Consider the following 17,730-nt stretch of genomic DNA (forward strand, 5'->3'; position numbering starts at 1 on the left):
ATCTACTGGGGTATCTTGAGATCTTGATTATTTGAAGTAGTGATGTATTATTATTAAATTATCTTTGAGGCAAACACCGGGCCTCCAAAAAATACCATGCTCAGCGATATAGACATATAGTTAATGATCTTTGGTTAGTTTCCTGTTATTGACATCTAACAGCTATGTTCTTGTATTTTATATAATAATAGAAATAAACATTTTTGTTTGGAGGTAAGACTTGAGCATAGACTGTAAAAGTAAAGTGTTAAAGCATGTTTTCTCGTAACTTGAAAGTTACCTTGGTTTTGATTTTTGTCCCGCCATGTTAGTGACAGCAAATTCACATACTTTGTATGCTCACAGAGAAACCTCCCCGTGTGAGGACATTATATCAGTATATCAACTACAACAACCCTGAGATGAACAGGAAATCTGATGGAGAGACAGACACTGAGGAGATGGAACCACCAGCAAAAGCTTTGCAAGAAGAGAAGCCAACCATAGGCACCCAGCTACCAAAGCCATTTCCATCAGCAGGTACCCAATGTTCTGCTTTGTCAGATAAAATATGTACTGCAAGTCAACTACGTGGCTGATTGACAGAGAAGAGCGTGCACCTCTTTCAGTACTTCAATAGTAGTGTGCACTGTGGCGAACTACTGAGGACCATCGACAATGCATATGTGTTTGTGTATGCAGATGATGTACCACTGCTTGAAGAGTAACTAAGGAGCTGAAAGTCAGTGTTTCAGTACACTGTCTGGCACAGCAAAGTACCAGTGCATGGGCCATGTTATTTCAATAATTGTTGGTGCTGAAGGTGAATATTGAAACGTAATGGCAATGCTTTGTTTGAGGTACAAAGGTATTATAGTAGAACATGCCATAGATCAGGTCTATAGTGCAATAGCCAAACTAACTTCTGTGTCTGACGCAACTAAAAGATCAGGAATTACATTGGTCTCTAATGCAGTGCATTACAAGTGCTTTGCATGATTTTGTGTATTTGTAAAGGATGAGTCCCATGGGCAGAGCAGTTCTGAAATATAGTGTTTGAATAGCATGTGTTGGCAGGTTAAGAAAAATAAAATTGCAGAGCTTTTTATAGGTACTAGCACAGAAGAATCACAAGATCTGCACAGCTTGAATCACAGAAGGGGATGCAGGACAGACCCAAGACTGCATGGTGACCCAGCAAAGAAATATCTTCCATGCAGTGTTTGAATAACATGAGGTAGCAGGTCAAGAGAAAGGCTCATTAGCAGAATGGTTATACTATAGACCTCCAACCAGGAGCTCAGATCCATCACAATTCAATCTTTCAATTAACTCTGAAGGAAGACCGGATACTGAAGGAGTACTTAGAGGAGAATTCACTCAAGGGGTTCATGCGACATTCTGTGTCTCCAGAAAAGACACCAGTCTCTCTCACCCTGAAACCAAATGGTGCATACAAGCCTTGAATTGATTACAGGGAACTTAATGAAATTACCATTTGCAGTAGGCATACTGTCCTCTTCTCAGCATGTCTAGGCCAAGTGAAAATAGCTATGGTCTTCTCCAAATTAGTTCTTAAGAGGGGCGTATAATTTGGTGTCTATTAGAGTGGGAGGTAAGAGAAAGAAAGCCCACATATTGTCTCAATGAATACGTGGGAATGCGTTTTGGGGCCTGATTTAGTGCTTGGCGGATGGGCTAATGTCCGCCTGGGTGATGCAGTACTTTTCTCTGTCACCCTGATGAATATCCCATCCACCAAATTTAGATATGTCCGCTGGCCCCATGAACATCTTTCTAAGCTGAAAAGGACTGCTGTAATGGTGGTTCCAGTCAATGTAGAAAAAGTTTGACCGACAGGAGTTTGTGAAAAACTACAAAACTAAAAACCCCTACAACCTGTGAGTTTTCTCCCATGGTGTGGGATGTCATTATTGATTTTTTTCCCTGTCCCTCACTGCCAGGTTTTTCCTGGGAGTGACAGTCAGGAAAAAGAAGGCATTACACCATCCACCCTAAGTAGGGCAGATAGTGGAATATTCTTCCTTCCACTGAGGGCCCCTACTTCTCCGGGCAATCAGAGGAAGTATTTCGTTGGCAGAGTCTGTGGGGTCTCTGTTAATGGAGACCTAAGGTCTAGCTATCTCTAAATGAGGCAGATGGACAAAGAGGTAGGTGGCAGGGTACTCCATCACGTTTGCAACAGAGTACCCTGTCCCACATACTCGAAATCAGGCCCTTGGTCTCTGCAACACTTCTGCTCCTTATCAAAAATTTCTCAATGATGTGTTTAGGGATACCCTGGTTACGTTTGGGGTAATATATCTTGATGAAATATTTGAGTTTTCTTACAACCATGAAAAACACAGCAAACATCTCAGAGAAGTTCAGCAGGACTCAGAATGCTCTCTGTAAACAGATGTATACATTCTTGGGCTTTGCTAATTTCTATCAACACTTAATTGAAAATTTCTCACAACCTATCAAACCAAGAACTGACCTTACAAAGAAAAATCATCCATTTCTATGGGTTGAGGAACGTGAAAAAGGCTTTCAGAATTTAAAGCCTGTGCAGTAAAGCACCCATTCTGAGTCATCTAGATTGCAACCAGCTTTTGTTTTGGAGACTGATGCCGCCTCCTTTATTGTCTCTGAATCATCAAGACATTCACTTAGTTGAGTATTTTCCCACACCTTATGTCTATGACTGAACTGTTAGCAATTAAAGAGGCATTTACACATTGGAGACAGAGGTTTTCAGCACAAGCCATCAGTGTCTGCACTGATAAACAAAATTAAGTTCCTTAAAAAGCATGAAATGCACTAATGCCAGACTTGCCTAGTGGCCCCTCTTCTTTCCCTGGTTCTGTTATAACATCAAGTACAGGCCTAGTTCATAGCAAGGATAAGAGGACACTCTCTCACAACAAGGTATTGAGGAAGGCACCGACCTTCTAGCCTTACAGTTGAAGAAACCAACCTACTTGAACAGATAAAACAAAAACTGAAGTGCAGCAAGAGCACTGTTTAAAGAAAAATGATAGTTTGAGGATAAGATCACAAACTTCTAGTAAAAAAAAAAACAGACTTGTTTTTCCAGAAGAACTTCAAACCAGGATAGTTCTCGAGTCATAAATCCTCTTAGGTTGGTTGCCTTACAGTTAAATGGACTCAAGAAATGGTAGCAAGAACATTCTGGTGTCCTAATTTATGAAGGACAGTAGAGACTTATGTCAAGAACTGTGTTATCCTTGACTTCTCCTTGGCAATCGGTATACTTGACAATCCTTGACTTATGTAAAGGAGTGGGTAAACAAAGTAGCTACAAAATAAGAAGTAGGGTTTTTACAACCACTTTCTACACTTCAGATGGCTTCCTCTTTCTATGCTTCACAGTTGCTGTAAATGAACCTCGACTTTGCAGTGGTGTCAAAGCAGCCCACGTATACGCTTTGGTTTCAAACTGGGTTAAACGGGGCACTGGAGACAGTTCATTGTACTTTTCCACGGCCATATTGTTTCTCGACGTACCATTGTCTATGACAAATGGTATGAAGCACCCATTCACCTTCAGTGTGATTTTGGAACAATGTCCAAATAAATTTTGCACTTTCATTTGTCAATCTTGTTTCTACTGGCATTCTTACTTGCAAGAAGCTAATCCTACAAACGCACGTTGCCAATAGATCAACATTGACATCACACACACAACTTTCTCACCATTGCTTGACAATGACAAACTTTTAGACAAGGAATTTGAGGACGATTCTCGTTGTTCAGTTTCTACTTCCCTCAACTGATGTTGTCGCTTGGCTTTGTGGGCGTGTTCAGAACGTCTCTGGAACTTTCTGGCATCCATTTTGTTTTTTGTCGATGTGACGCACTCAATCTTTCATTTGCTTTGCAAACTGTTACAAAATGTTTCTCTTTCCTGCAGCCTTTGGATATCCATCCAATGGCGGGACATTTAACCTTCATGTGGAAAAGAAAATCCACATCGAAAACACAACCTTTTTCTTTGGAGATATTTCTTTGTGGCCTTCTCCCTTGTGTTTCGGATTACTTCTCATATTCAACTCAGAGACGCATGGCCTTTTTATCGGTGAACTCACTGAACTTACAATGCTTGATAGGCGAATCAAGTGTTTCTACAAACTTATCCATCGTTTCACTAGCTTACTATCTTTCTTGGTTGAAAATTTACTTTTCATAGTCCACAGTTGGCAGCGGATTGAACTTGGTGTTTAGTGCCTCTTTGATTTGACGGTATATTACTTCATCACCGTGTAGTATTTTCTTAATCACTTATTTTACTCCTTCATCCACAAAATTCTCCAGATATTTACTTATTTGTCATTTACTTCTTCCAGGGCATCAATAAAATTATCTAAAGTTTGAATCCAGGCAGTCCATCTGTCACTAATATGCTGCCTTTTGGTGGTATCAGAGGGAGGCGGTGGTTTCAGGAATGCAGCAGCATCATAACCGAGAGTATATGCTGTCACCTCAACCTGCATCATTCATACAATCTTTAAGTCCTTGCCATGTGCTTGCTTCAGGGTCGTTATGGCCCATCTGAGATTTTCGCGTTGCCATTGGAGCCTTTCAACTTATGAAGGACTTTTGAGTTGTGCGGAACGCACCCAACACCACCTGTGGTGTCTGGTTTAGGTATCAATGGCTACGTATTCACAACCCCTAGGCTTCTCCGTGGGTTGCTTTGCCCAAATGCTATGGTAAGATGACTCGCTCTACTCAGATTTTGGTAAGCACCACAATATTCTTTATGCCTGGTTGTAGCTGCCTTTAGCGTTGTCGTTCTGTATGAAGGACATCTCTATGTTACGCTGTGGCGCAGTATCTCTTGTCTCAACTTAAGCAGCAAATTTCAAACCAACAACAAACAGACTGGCTGTAAGGCTTTCACTTTCTTCACAGGCCTTGCATTGACCTGAGTGGCGTTTTGACTCCACATATGCCAACCGTCAATTTTCACTTCAACTGAGGTACATACAAGAAGTTTCCTGGATCACGGTAAACCCTCCAAGGGAGCACTCTCTGTTCTTTGGGTCGTGGGGTTTAAGTAATCACCTATCTTGTAACCAGTTGTAGCATCCTCCCTTGCCCAGGTACATGTAAACTACCACAGCACACACAGAGCTTGGTATTACACGTCTCTATTTATCAGCACGTAACCATTAACTGAACATTCTACATCATGAATTCTATCCCCACATCCACGCATTTGTCACTTTCCTACAGAGTCCGCCAGGAACCAAAAGGGTCCCATCATCTATAACCTGCAAGACAGTACATTTATCAGCATTTATCACTATATATTTGGTACAATGTATCCGAATTGATTCCATCAGAGTCCCCAAACATGCATTTAAACAGAACTGAGAAAGGAAAACATTTCCTTTAACCTATCCTTCCAATCTTACCCCTACCAGGAACTCCCACCATTAACCACATCTACCTTTATCTAGTTCTATGAATTGATTGTGTTTTCTTTCTTTAAAATCTTTATTCGATGTAGTTAAAAAAATTAAAAGTAAATGTCCTTATACAATACAAATCCTACAATAAATTGACAATAATACCTATAACAATTAAAAAACACCAATAAATATATCTGAGGTAAATAGTAAATTCATAAACACAACATATATGGTTTAAAAGGCCCCAATCCGTCTGAGTATGTCAAATAACTGCCAGGAAAAAAGTGGCCACTGCTAAACACACCTCTGAAGAATGCAACTGTTGCAAAAAGACTAACGAAGGTCTACACTGTCTGGAATTACATTTCTTTAGCAGCAGTTTTAATTAATCGGACTCTCAGCTCGCGATCAAACTCACAGAAAAACATTAGATGAAGGGAACATTGTGTAAAGGGCCCTTCACATGAGCAACTAGATAGAACACTAGTCCAGTGATTCTGCTTTGGGAATGCCTCAAGGTGATGAATCATGTAGTACCTGAATCTTGGAAGCACAATACTATCACTGACGTTCGTTACCCATTCAGGATACAGTTGCATACCTTGCCTAATATCCACACGGCAGTGATATGCAATGCTAGATTATTGATGCTTCCTGTTTAATCTTTCCTGATCGAACAAATTTAAAAATAGGGCTACCAAATCACCTTTATGGCTAACCTTCAGAGACTCTGGGCCCCTACAATAATCTGATCTGACAAGCCTAAAACTTAGCTTTTTAATATAGCTTAACCAAGGGATGTTTGCACCTAAATCCAGGGATAGACAGTCACATACTACCTTCCTGTTACCCTGATGTCAATATCCTGTTGCACCAAAGAGGTGAGTGCAAACTTATATGACCTTCCAAGTAGTTCACGCCAAAGTCCCTAAGGCAGATAGTTAGTACAACTAGATGGAACAGCCAACATTTTCTTCAGACAGGCGTTCTCAGATGTATGCATATTTTCCACGTTGAGGTGACCTCAAACAACTGCACCATATGTAGCCATATAAAAGTTATACTAAAAACTTTCAAAACTTAGCTTGTCAATAAAACTTACCAAGGTATTCAACAGAGCCTGAAGTTCATATGCTGTTCGGCCAAAAACACTGCGTCGCCGGTATACAAAAGTGCCGGAATGGGACGCTGGTCAATCTGTGGCATGTCCTTGCTTTTCTCTCCTAAGAAACTCTCCGAGATGTTAATATATAGGGTAAAAAGGAAGGGTGCAAAGACACAACCCTGCCTCAACCCTCACGCTGTATAAAAAGAGTCAGAACATTGTCCATTAATTACATAATTCCTGCATCGAGTTGCCTAACACCCCATTCTCCATAATTAAGGACCAAATTGGACATAATTTACACAGTCGAACACGCTCAACAGGCCCATAAATGCCAAATAAATTACCCCTTTTTTGGCCAAAGTATATTTACTAATTAGCAGATTGAGATTTAACCTCAGCTCAACTGTCCCTATCCCTTTACGGAAACCTTATTGTAATCCAGCAAAAACGAATGCTTCTGCCTGCAAGATTCCAGCCTTTCTCACACAATTCTTCTTGCCCCCGTAACCGGAGTGTATACCAATGAAATCAGGCAATAGCATTTGGTATCGCCTCTTTTACCTTTTTTTGAAGATTGTTACCATCAAGGATTGCAATAATGTATCAACTTCCCAGAATTAGTTACCACTTTCAAGAAATTTGTTAAAAGGGGATTCGAAGACTATGTTGGCCTTAAAAAGATTTATTTGACTCCCATCCGGGCTGTTTGCTTTCTTGCTCGGACACTTTTCGGTCGCATATATGACCTCATGGAGCTCAAAATGAAGGGGAGAATTGCTGCATGCATTGAGTAACAAATTAATCTTATCATTTTACTTCTCTATCCCGACTCTCCTTCACTTAGTGGATTGGCATAAGTCATCCCAAAATGGGCAATCCATTCTTGTGATTGAAATAAGACTTCTATGGCTGGAACACTTGAATCTCTGAAATACATTTGATTAATCATCTTTCAGAAGGCTATGTTGTCCTACGTCTCGCTCGCAGACACAAGGGCTGTCTTTGCTTTCCCTTTTATAAATTTTCTTTCTTTCTGTGAATAATGATTTATACATTCATCAATAGGATACAACTTTGTCTTGGATCCTGTGAGATCTGCTAAGCGACACACGGAAATCTTTATGGGCCCTCGAGCAGCTCGTATCAAACCATCTGGACATTCTAGATCCCCCTTGCTGGATTTGCTGTTAATTACTCTGTTTTGATTCTTCTAGATATTTCAACAAGGGCGTTCTTAAACCAAAGTCTCCTGCAGATTCATCAAAACACACCTTGAAATGTTTCTTAGTATTGCTACTTATTTTGGTCAAGAATCCCTCTGGATTCACCTCGTTCCATCTAATTGAGGTACTGTTAATCCCCACTGCCTCAATATCCTGCAAGGTTTCAAAACCTTTACTCCTCCCACTACCCAAACTTATCTCCGCACTAAGTGGATTGTGGCCACTGGCACAGTTGTTATGAGCAAAAAGAACAATTAATGGACAGAATGCAGAACAATGTCATACATTCACCCCAGTACAGAGATCTGGGCCTAAATCCATCATTTTTTTGCTCACCATGCCATTCCAGTTTGGACCCAGCCATATGCAACTCAGTCTTGACCCTGCGCCCAATGGGAACAGGCCAGGTCCTCCCTGGACTGGAAACAAGCATCCTAGGACCGGTTTCGGGCTTTCAGCCCTCATCAGCCAGGAAAGCTTGATTCTAGTGGCATGGAGAGCACAGGACCCACGTCTGGGCATGCCCGTCCCACTCGGGGTGACAAATTCAAAAAGAACAATTGATGGACAGAATGCAGAACAATGTCATACATTCACCCCAGTACAGAGATCTGGGCCTAAATCCATCATTTTTTTGCTCACCATGCCATTCCAGTTTGGACCCAGCCATATGCAACTCAGTCTTGACCCTGCGCCCAATGGGAACAGGCCAGGTCCTCCCTGGACTGGAAACAAGCATCCTAGGACCGGTTTCGAACTTTCAGCCCTCATCAGGCAGGATAGCTTGACTCCAGTGGCACGGAGAGCACGGGACCCACGTCTAGGCATACCAGTCCCACTTGGGGTGACAAATACAAAAGGTTATGAGTGCTGAAGCTGGTGATAAACAAATTCTCATTTAGAAGTCTATAATCAATCGTACTCCCTGTACCCATCCCTGTAAAGGTATGGTCAAAGAAGTTGAATACATCATAAGCCTTGGTAGCAAAAGCAAAGTTATCCTTAATAAAGTAGTTATTGAGTGCCTCTCCATAATTATCATGTGCAAAATGCTCCCGACACTCATCAGACAAATCCCTAATCCCATATGTGGTTTTTCATGGCGAAGATATATAGGGGGGCATTAAAACCACCTGCCCATATGATGTAAATCGTGTTACTCCTCATACGACGGACGGTATCCCGATCCTTGTCAAGCATGGATGTCACATTTATTATTCCTGAGTCAAAGATGTTAATCTAAAAATTCACAACAATAAGGACACATCTGGTGGTCATTACTAAACCTAATATTTAGTAGAAGGAGGAGTCTAGCTGATTAAAAATCACTCTGTATGGAATCACGGTGGAAACCGAGATAGTTAGCCCACCCTTGTCTCTCCCTGTCCTAGCTGGCATTCTCAAAGTCTCATAGGTTGTATAACAATTCATGCAAAAAACTGCTGGTAGCCCAGATCCTTTGATAACACAAAGTAGAAAACGTAAGTACAAACTTTAACTTTTCTTGGCTATTCAGCTTGGCCTTTGATCCTGCTGGGTTTCAAGAAATATTGTTCAAAGTGGGTTTGGGCAAAGCCATATTACAAACAGGCCCTCGGACCATCTAGAGAATTTGAACAGCTAGTATGCCCAGAGCTACTGTAGGCAAGGTATTATCTGCTAAATAAGCACCGGCAGTAATTCCTATGGGGTCTCTGGGGTGTCAGAGAGAGTGGCGTCCAGTAATTCTACATTTTCTATCAGACCAAGTGATTCAAATGTGCTTTCAAATGAACCAGTGTAGAGTATTTTCAATCCCCAGTGTCTTTTTTGTAGGAGTAGTAACACTCCAACGTGTATTCTTCCAGTAAGTTTAGCACTCTGTCTCCTGGGACATTGTCACTCTTGAAAGTCCTTTGCCAAATAATTTAGCAACAGACCTCATTGCTTTCTGAACTCCCATTCCCTCCTTTGGACGGTTTCAAGATTTATTTTTCCATTGCCAGGATCCACCAGACATTCTCCATCCATACGCCTCCCCAGGTGTCACTGCAGTATCCCACATCAACAGAATGGTTTGTTTCACGGGGGGCGTGGCTTCTGAGCCGATGAGGTCGGTCGCGTGAGCTGCGAGCTCCGCGCCGACCCCACCGTTTATCCTGGCAGGAGGGCCGGCATAACGTCCTCGTGAGCCGGGGAAGGTGCCCGCAGGGGTTGGGACCTACAGAGAACTAGTTTGGGCGCTCCCTGGTCCTTCGGCGCTACCCGACGACCTTGAGAAGTGCAGAGTTCGATCCCTGTACATCTAAGATGGCGGCTGTGGTGACCGAATGGCTCTCTGATTGAGCCGGGGGGACGGAGTCGGACTGCGGCTTGGTAGGGCGGGTGGCCCTCCCTGGTGTGAAACGGACGCTGCACGCCCGCTGTATGGTCCAGATCTGCAGCTGAGTCTGGTGAGGGGGACAGAGGATTTGCTGACGCTACGAGCGGCCCCGGGAGTACCCGGCCGCAAGGAAACAGACGGCCAGCGGCGGAAGTGAGCCGGCGGTACATGCAGCCTGGATCAGCGGGACAGCGGGAAGGGCTGGCGGGCGTTCCTGCCGCCGCGGTCCCTACATCAGTGAACTTCAGAGTGGTGCTGGCTCTGGGCCTGGAATCGGCCCCACAGCCCGGCTGTGGGAGCTTGGTGTGGAGCCACTGCCCGACGGGCGGAACGGACACAGGCTGCGGCTGCGGGGCCGTGCTTAGCCCGGATTACGGGAAGAGAGTGCTGCAGCGGCCCTTGATTGGGACAGGGTGCCGGCGGAGATCAGGCATTGGAGGTGCGGCGATTCGGTGCCTTGCGGTGCCCTGGTAGGAAGTAAGACAGGCGGAGCAGAGTGGACTCTCCGTTGCCTGGGGCCGGCAGCGTGTTCTGGCTGGGAGTCCTCGCTCCGCGTCTGTTTGCTGGGCCCTTCTCACGATAAGCGGGGGCCTTTGGGGGCCTTGAACTGAAAGAGCCTGCTGGGCCGCGCCTGGTGCGGGGGACGGTCGAGGGGCATCTGTGGTGGAGTTCGGCCTGGATGATTTGGACCGCCTTTCACATGGCAGATGGCCGACCTGCTCCGTAGTGGACTGGGCCATTAAGCACACCACCGGGGGCAAGAGGGTGACTAGGAGCTCCAGGGCGCGCAGTAGAACGTGGCCGGTGGCCTGGTGAGGCCACTAGAGAGTGGAAAAACCAACCCCCCCTTCGATCAATTGGGAGAGGCGACCTTGACCGCTGAGGTGAGGGAGGAGCTGTGTGATCGGACAGCGGCTGGGGTCCTGGCGGACTGACACTCATGGGGAAACCACGAGGCCGGCAAAGGGGGCTCCACTGGAGCATGAGTCGAAAGCAGCGGAAGCAGGACGCGGCTGAATCGCACCCGGAGGGGCTGATGCAACAACAGGTAGCCCAGATACTCAAAGCTATTGCGGATACGAGGGACGCCCTGCAGCAGGACATTGCCCAGGTGTCACTGGGGTTGGGCCTCCTACGGGCGGATCATGCGAAGTTGGTTGACCGGGTGAAGCAGACTGAGACCACGTTGGAGGTCCTAGAACCCTCCCAGAAAGCACTGGAAACGCAGATGGGGAAAGTCACTTGCAGGTTGCAGGTATTGGAGAAGAGGGCCGAAGATGCCGAAGGGCGCAAAAGACAGAACAACGTACGAGTGGTGGGCCTGCCGGAAGGGATGGAGGGGAACAATATGGTAGACTATCTGGAAGAGTGGCTGCGGAGGGAGGTTGATCCGGAGGGCCTGACACCTTTCTACACATTGGAAAGAGCGCACAGGGTGCCGGCCAGACCATTGGTGCCTGGGAGACTGCCCAGACCGGTGGTGGCCCGCCTACTCCACTATAAGGACAGGGACCTGCTTCTGAATAAGGTTCGTACTGCCGGTCCCTACAGAGTGGACAACAGTAATGTGTCGCTGTTCCCGGATACACTTTTGACGTGCAGCGCCACCGAGCCTCGTTTCTGAAGAAGGCTCTCCAGGACGAGGGCATCCAATATTCACTGATGTTCCCGGCACGCTTGAGAGTGACAATGGACGGTAAAACGTTTTTTTCACAGTGACCCTGGGGAGGCGTGGAGTTGGTTGGAATCTTATCAGGCAGGATTGGGCGAGGCAGGAGGCAGCCAGGGAAGGCGGACGGAGGTGCCACAACCGCGCCACGCGAGGCGCACCAGACGACGTCGCCCTGGAGCGCAGAAACGCTCCAAGACTCAGACGGAGAAGGAGAGATCGGCAGAACTGCAGGCTGTGACGGAGATATCCCAAGCGAGAGGAGCAGTGTCGATGGGGGCGACGGACTCAGAAAAAGGGTCGGCTGGGACGGATTCCGAAGGGACTGATGCGGGGAGTGTTCCACTGCCCCATGTCACACCAGGGACTGCAGATGAGCTTGTTGATGCCTGAACTTGTGCAGTTGAATCCAGAGACCAGTAAGAGGGGTTGTATGGTGCTGGCTATGTTTCTCCTGGGGGGGCACAGTTGGGACGGCTGGGACCAGGGGTATTGGTATTGTGTGCAGATGTTCCCAACTAGGGCCCTTCTGAAGGTGATGAAGATTCTCTCATAGTGGGGTACGGTGTTAGGACTCAATGGGCTTGTGGTCTTGATCTTCTCAGCACTAGGGCTCCCCCCTAACTTTAGCTCTTCGAGTGGATCCCTGGTGGATACCAGAGGGACTGTTAGCTGATAGTTTGGATGGGTGCTAGCTGTTTAGAACCTGCTCTGGGGAGGGGATGTTGGGAATGTTTGTGGGTTTTGTTTGGGGTAGTTAGAACCACCGGTGTGCCAATGGAGGGGGGGGCAGTTACAGATGAGGAAAGGTCAACACTATGGGTACAACACCCGAGTTAAAATGCATTACGTGAAATGTGTGGGGGATGCATACGATGTTGAGACACCACAAGGTTCATGCTTATTTGGTGCTTTGGGGAGTGCAGATTGCTTTCCTCCAGGAAACCCATGTTGACCGCACTGAAGGCCAGGCATTACAGCGCCGATGGAGGGGGCAGCTTTTTTATATGACGTACTCTGCTTTTGCTAGGGATACACTGATATGGGTTAGGGTGGAGGTCCCCTTCCAACAGATTCGGCGGATAGTGGACCCAGAAGGGAGGTATGTGGCTGTATTAGTGCGTTTGGACGGGAAAGAGGTGACATTTTGTGTGTATGCCCCTAACGTGGACCAGGCTAATTTTTTTTGCCCGACTATCAGGGAAGTTGGCACCCTATTTGACTGGTTCAATGATATTGGGAGGTGACTTCAACTCTATCACAGGTACCGAGATGGATAGGTCTCACCCCCCGTTGCCTGAGGCGCCTATACATAGGCTCTGGAAACTCCGACAGGACTGGCAAGATAAGTGGGGGTAAATAGACACATGGCGTGTGCAACACTTGGGGGAGCGGGACTAATCTTATTTTTCCGCTCTGCATGACCTGCATGTGCGATTGGACGCTATACTATGCACCCCGGACGTTCACGCGATGGCACGACATAGTGAATATTTAGCGTGCATGGTGTCGGACCATAATCCTTTGTTGCTGGCGTTGCGTTGGACTCTGGAGATGCCTGCCATTCCTAGCTGGCGCTTACGCCCGGAGGCCTTGGAGGACCCCGTATTCCGTGCAGAGGTGCAGGAGGGCACAGAGCACTATTTCCTCGAGAATGAGGGTACAGCATCGTCCCTGGCACTGGAGTGAGATGCTTTTAAAGTGGTGGTACAGGGCTTGTGTATAACTAAAATGGTGGGAGTGCGGAAAACACTTTTGCAAAATATAGAGGAGGAGGAACTACGGCTGTGTCGGGCGGAGAAGGCCCGCCCTGAGACCCCGGGCGAGCAAGCCGAGGTCCTGGCAGCGAGGGAGGGAGTGGTGACACACGTAGAGAGATTGCGCTGCTTCAACTATAAGGCGTACTTAGTGCGGGCGCATGCGGAAAGGGAGAAGGTGAGCACGCTGCTGGCCTTGACCTCACCCACGGGAGCAACCGAGTATACCCAGCAGGGAATCAATGGGATGTTCTTAGCATACTATGCAGACCTCTACGGGAGTAAGCTTCAGGACACGGGCGATGGGCTGGAGGAATTTTTAGCTGAGGTAAGACTGCCGCGCCTCGAGGATGACCAGGCGGACTCACTGGGACGGGAGATCACCGTAGGAGGAATACGTGGTGCAATAAAACATGGCGCGCAAGAAAACGCCAGGTACTGACGGGCTGCCAATCGAATTTTATTCGACGCACGCGGCTATCTTGGACCCTGGACTGCTGGCAGTTTACCAAGAGGCCCGGGGCCTGGGGAGGTTGCCTGCCTCCACTCGGTAAGCTACCATTATCCTGCTGTTGAAGCCGGAATAAGACCCCCTGCATAGGGCGGCTTACCGTCCGTTATCAATGTTAACATCCGATTATAAAATACTAAGTAGGATTCTGGCGGCCCGGCTTCTACTCTATATGGTGCAGTTGGTCCATAGTGACCAGGCTGGCTTTATCCCGAAACGCACTACGGCAACTAATGTGTGACAACTCCTCCGTATCTTGGGGGAAGATCGCAGCACGACCCCCACTGCAGCGGTTCTCTCGGTGGATATTGAGAAGGCCTTCAACAGCCTGGAGTGGCCTTATTTGTTCCGGGTCCTGCGTGCGTTCGGGCTGGGTGACTCCTTTGTGGGGTGGACGGAGATCCTTCACGGATCTGCGACGGCTTGAGTGCGGATTGGAATGACGATCTCCCCATCTTGTTTAGTAGGGCGGGGAATGCGACAGGGATGCCCGCTCTCTCCGTTGTTGTTTGCCTTAGCCATTGAGCCTTTGGCTGCCCATGCCAGACTGGGGAGGCATTACCCCGGGTTAGATCTCCGTGGGGATACACAGTTTATCTCCTTATACGCTGACGATTTGTTAATCTTTCAGGCAAATACGGAAACGGCCTTAGAAGGAGTGAAGCAGTTACTCTATGACTTTGGCAGGATCTCGGGGCTGGGTGTGAGTTGGGCGAAGACTTGTTCGTTTCCGGTGGTCCCGTCCGAGGCGGGCCCCTCCCAGGTTGCGGGCATTCGCTGGGAGCCCCGATGTTTGCCTTACCTTGGTACTAACATTTATCATACCTCTGAGGACTTGTTGGAGGGGAATGTGGGTAGAGCCATACGAGCACTTAGGAGCAGTTTCGCGTTTTGGAGTACATTGCCGCTCAACGGGTGGCGGGCCGGATTGCGCTCTTGAAGATGGTGGCGCTCCCTCAATTATTGTATTATTTCCGGACATTGCCAGTCTGGGTGCCGGGTTCCACATTTAGGCAGCTCCGCTCCATGGTTGGGGGATTTTTAGGGGGGGGGGGGGGGGGGGACTAGTAGACAGCAGGGCGGGCTGACTAAAAAGATGCGTCCGAGAGCCAACAGGGGTATGGCAGTGCCGGACTTTGAGTGGTACTATTTAGCAGCTCAACTACAGTGGCTCACTCAAGCGGTAGCACGGGAGTTCCGGGACCCGGACGGGCCTGAGGGACGATGGGTTCCGCGCCATATCTGGTCTTTTACAGTGCTACAACAGCGACTGCGCCTTGAGCTGCTCACTAGTGAAGAGCGGACACTGAGATTATGTTGGAACCGGAGCCAGCGCAGAGCAGGATTCACCCACCCGTATGCCCCGGAGATCCCACTGGGTATGTGTACCGGCCTCCCACATGGTGGGGACTGGAAGGCTTTGGCCGACTGGGAGGTTCTGGGTGTGCAGGTGCTGGGAGATCTGTATGAAGATGGAGCCCTAATACCATTTCAGGCTCTACAAGATAGATATGGCCTTCCTCGGGGGGGATTACTTACTGCATTCAGCACTAGTTTCGCCGATGCAACGCCACTGGAAGGCAGGATTGTCGGAACCACAGACATCAATGGCATGCCAGTATGTGGTGATGGCCGCGGGCACCTTCAAGGCTATTACGTGTCTTTATAGGCGCATGCTGACTGAGGGACTGGAGCCGCTGTGGGTGCTGCAGGGGAAGTGGGAGGCAGACCTAGGGAAGGATTTTCCTGAGAAGACATGGGCCCAGTTAGTTCGAAGGGCTTGGAAATGCACGAGGAACGCCAGATTTCAATTGGTACAATTTTATATCCTGCATAGGACATACTTAACACCTGCTAAGATTAGCCAATACTTTGTAACGGACACTGCTCAGTGCCCGCAATGTAGTCTGGAGGGGGCGATTTTTCAACATATGATGTGGGGGTGTCCACAATTGGGAACATATTGGGAGGAAGTGACCGATTTGCTATGTGCAATCACAGATCGTAACGTGGAACCTGTTCAGGGCCCTCTTTATTGCACTGGTTCCCGCATACCTCTAAAACAAAAGTGACGAGCAAATTTATAGATTTAGGCCTGTTATTAACTAAGAGAGGTCACTGCGCACTGGAAATCAGCAAGAGGGCCCAGCAAGGGGAGGTAGAGGGCGGAATTACTCAAATGGGCGCGGAGTGAAGGTACACTCAGGTTACAACAGGCCATGCGAACTAATAATGAGAAGGCGCTGGAAGCAGCGAGGGCGTGGGAAGCCTTGGATGTTGCACTACAGGCGCCCGAGATGGCCTCGGAGGAGGGCTCGACTCTGGAAGGTCCGGCAGGTTCACCTGGCTCTACAGGAAGGGTTGAGTAACCCTGGCTGTACTCTACGGAACGATATTTGGGCTTTAATACTAGTATGTTAACCTGTACTGTACTACTGTTGTTGACTAGACAGTCCCAGGAGGGTCAGATGCTCCTATCTGTTTGCGTTACAAGTAGTTTAGGCACACCGGGGGGAGGGGTGAGGGAGGGAGTGAGGGATTGAATGGTTTGAGATCTTATAAGATGTTACTCAATTATTATAACAGAGTTGGTTCATGATTGCTCACTGGAACTGAACCCATAGCTAAGCTAAATGTCAAAGCACAAATCAAGCTAGGGACAGCTGTTCCTAAACGATGGATGTCAATGTAGTTTTTTTTTATTATTGTGAGGCCGGAAACGGGAGAATGGACAGGGGGCGCAGTGGGTTCATGGAATGGAAAGTCGCCAAGCTGTCGTATTTGCCAACTGTTATTTGAAAATCAATAAAAATACATTAAAAAAAAAAAAAGGATGGTTTGTTTCACTATCAGGAGGAGATGAGAGATGAGTTTTCCATTCTTAACATGCATGGGGTAAATGTCTTCCGACGTTGACCCATTCACCTCTGGACAATTCGCCAGCTGGGAGCCAGTTATGTCTTCAATCTTAGTTGCTAAAAGGATCGTAGCTGCAGCCATGACCAGATACTGTGGGTCAAATACCCTACATCGCTGCAATCTCTCTGTAAGTGGGTGTGTGCGCGCCCCCTAGATGTCTTCAGGAATGTTTGTGCAACCCCCCCACTCGCATGATTGTCTACTCAGCCTGCTCTAACCACAACATGTCTTTCCATCCGTCATTATGAAAGTTGATGGTGAGTTCTCGCTCCCAAGCATCCTAGAACTGAAAGTCTTTCACCTGGAACAAGCTTGTTGAGGAGCTGGTATAGCCTGAAAACTACCTGACTCTCGCTATCACGGTTGAGGAGAACGTTTTCAAAAGGAGTAAAGTCTCTAGTGGAAGCCATCTTCATGTATAGCTGTAAGACCCAATGTCGCACTTCATCGTTACAAAATTGTTTATTTGCCTGTAACCTATACACCTCTTTAAGCTTACAGCTGCTTAAAATATTTTTGTTGTCCTCTCTCAAACAGGTCCTTCAATGTTCTACACCCCCCTCAAATCCCCCAAGGACATCTTGCCAATCTTGTACGAGAGAAAATGGTTTACTACCCCATAAGGGCTTAGATGGGAATGGATATGTAGTTAGGCCTCTTATTCTAACTCAGACCCTTAGGGCAGATGCTGTGATCTGTTACATTTATTGATTAGTTTTTCAGTCAGTTTTGGGTATTTGTAAAGATAACCTCCACTCAGT

General features: G+C 47.1%; 1 protein-coding gene across 1 annotated transcript in view; it reads left to right on the top strand.

Moving 5' to 3' along the window:
- Positions 1–17,730, top strand: part of C12H16orf86 (chromosome 12 C16orf86 homolog) — a 184,119-nt gene that overhangs the window by 150,366 nt on the left and 16,023 nt on the right. Inside the window, exon 4 of the mRNA XM_085637048.1 lies at positions 346–519. Within this exon, the coding sequence (XP_085493174.1) occupies positions 346–519 (174 nt within the window). The remainder of the gene's footprint in view (positions 1–345; positions 520–17,730) is intronic.

This window comes from Triturus cristatus, chromosome 12 (assembly GCF_964204655.1).
Source record: "Triturus cristatus chromosome 12, aTriCri1.1, whole genome shotgun sequence".
NCBI classification, from domain to species: Eukaryota; Metazoa; Chordata; class Amphibia; order Caudata; family Salamandridae; genus Triturus; species Triturus cristatus.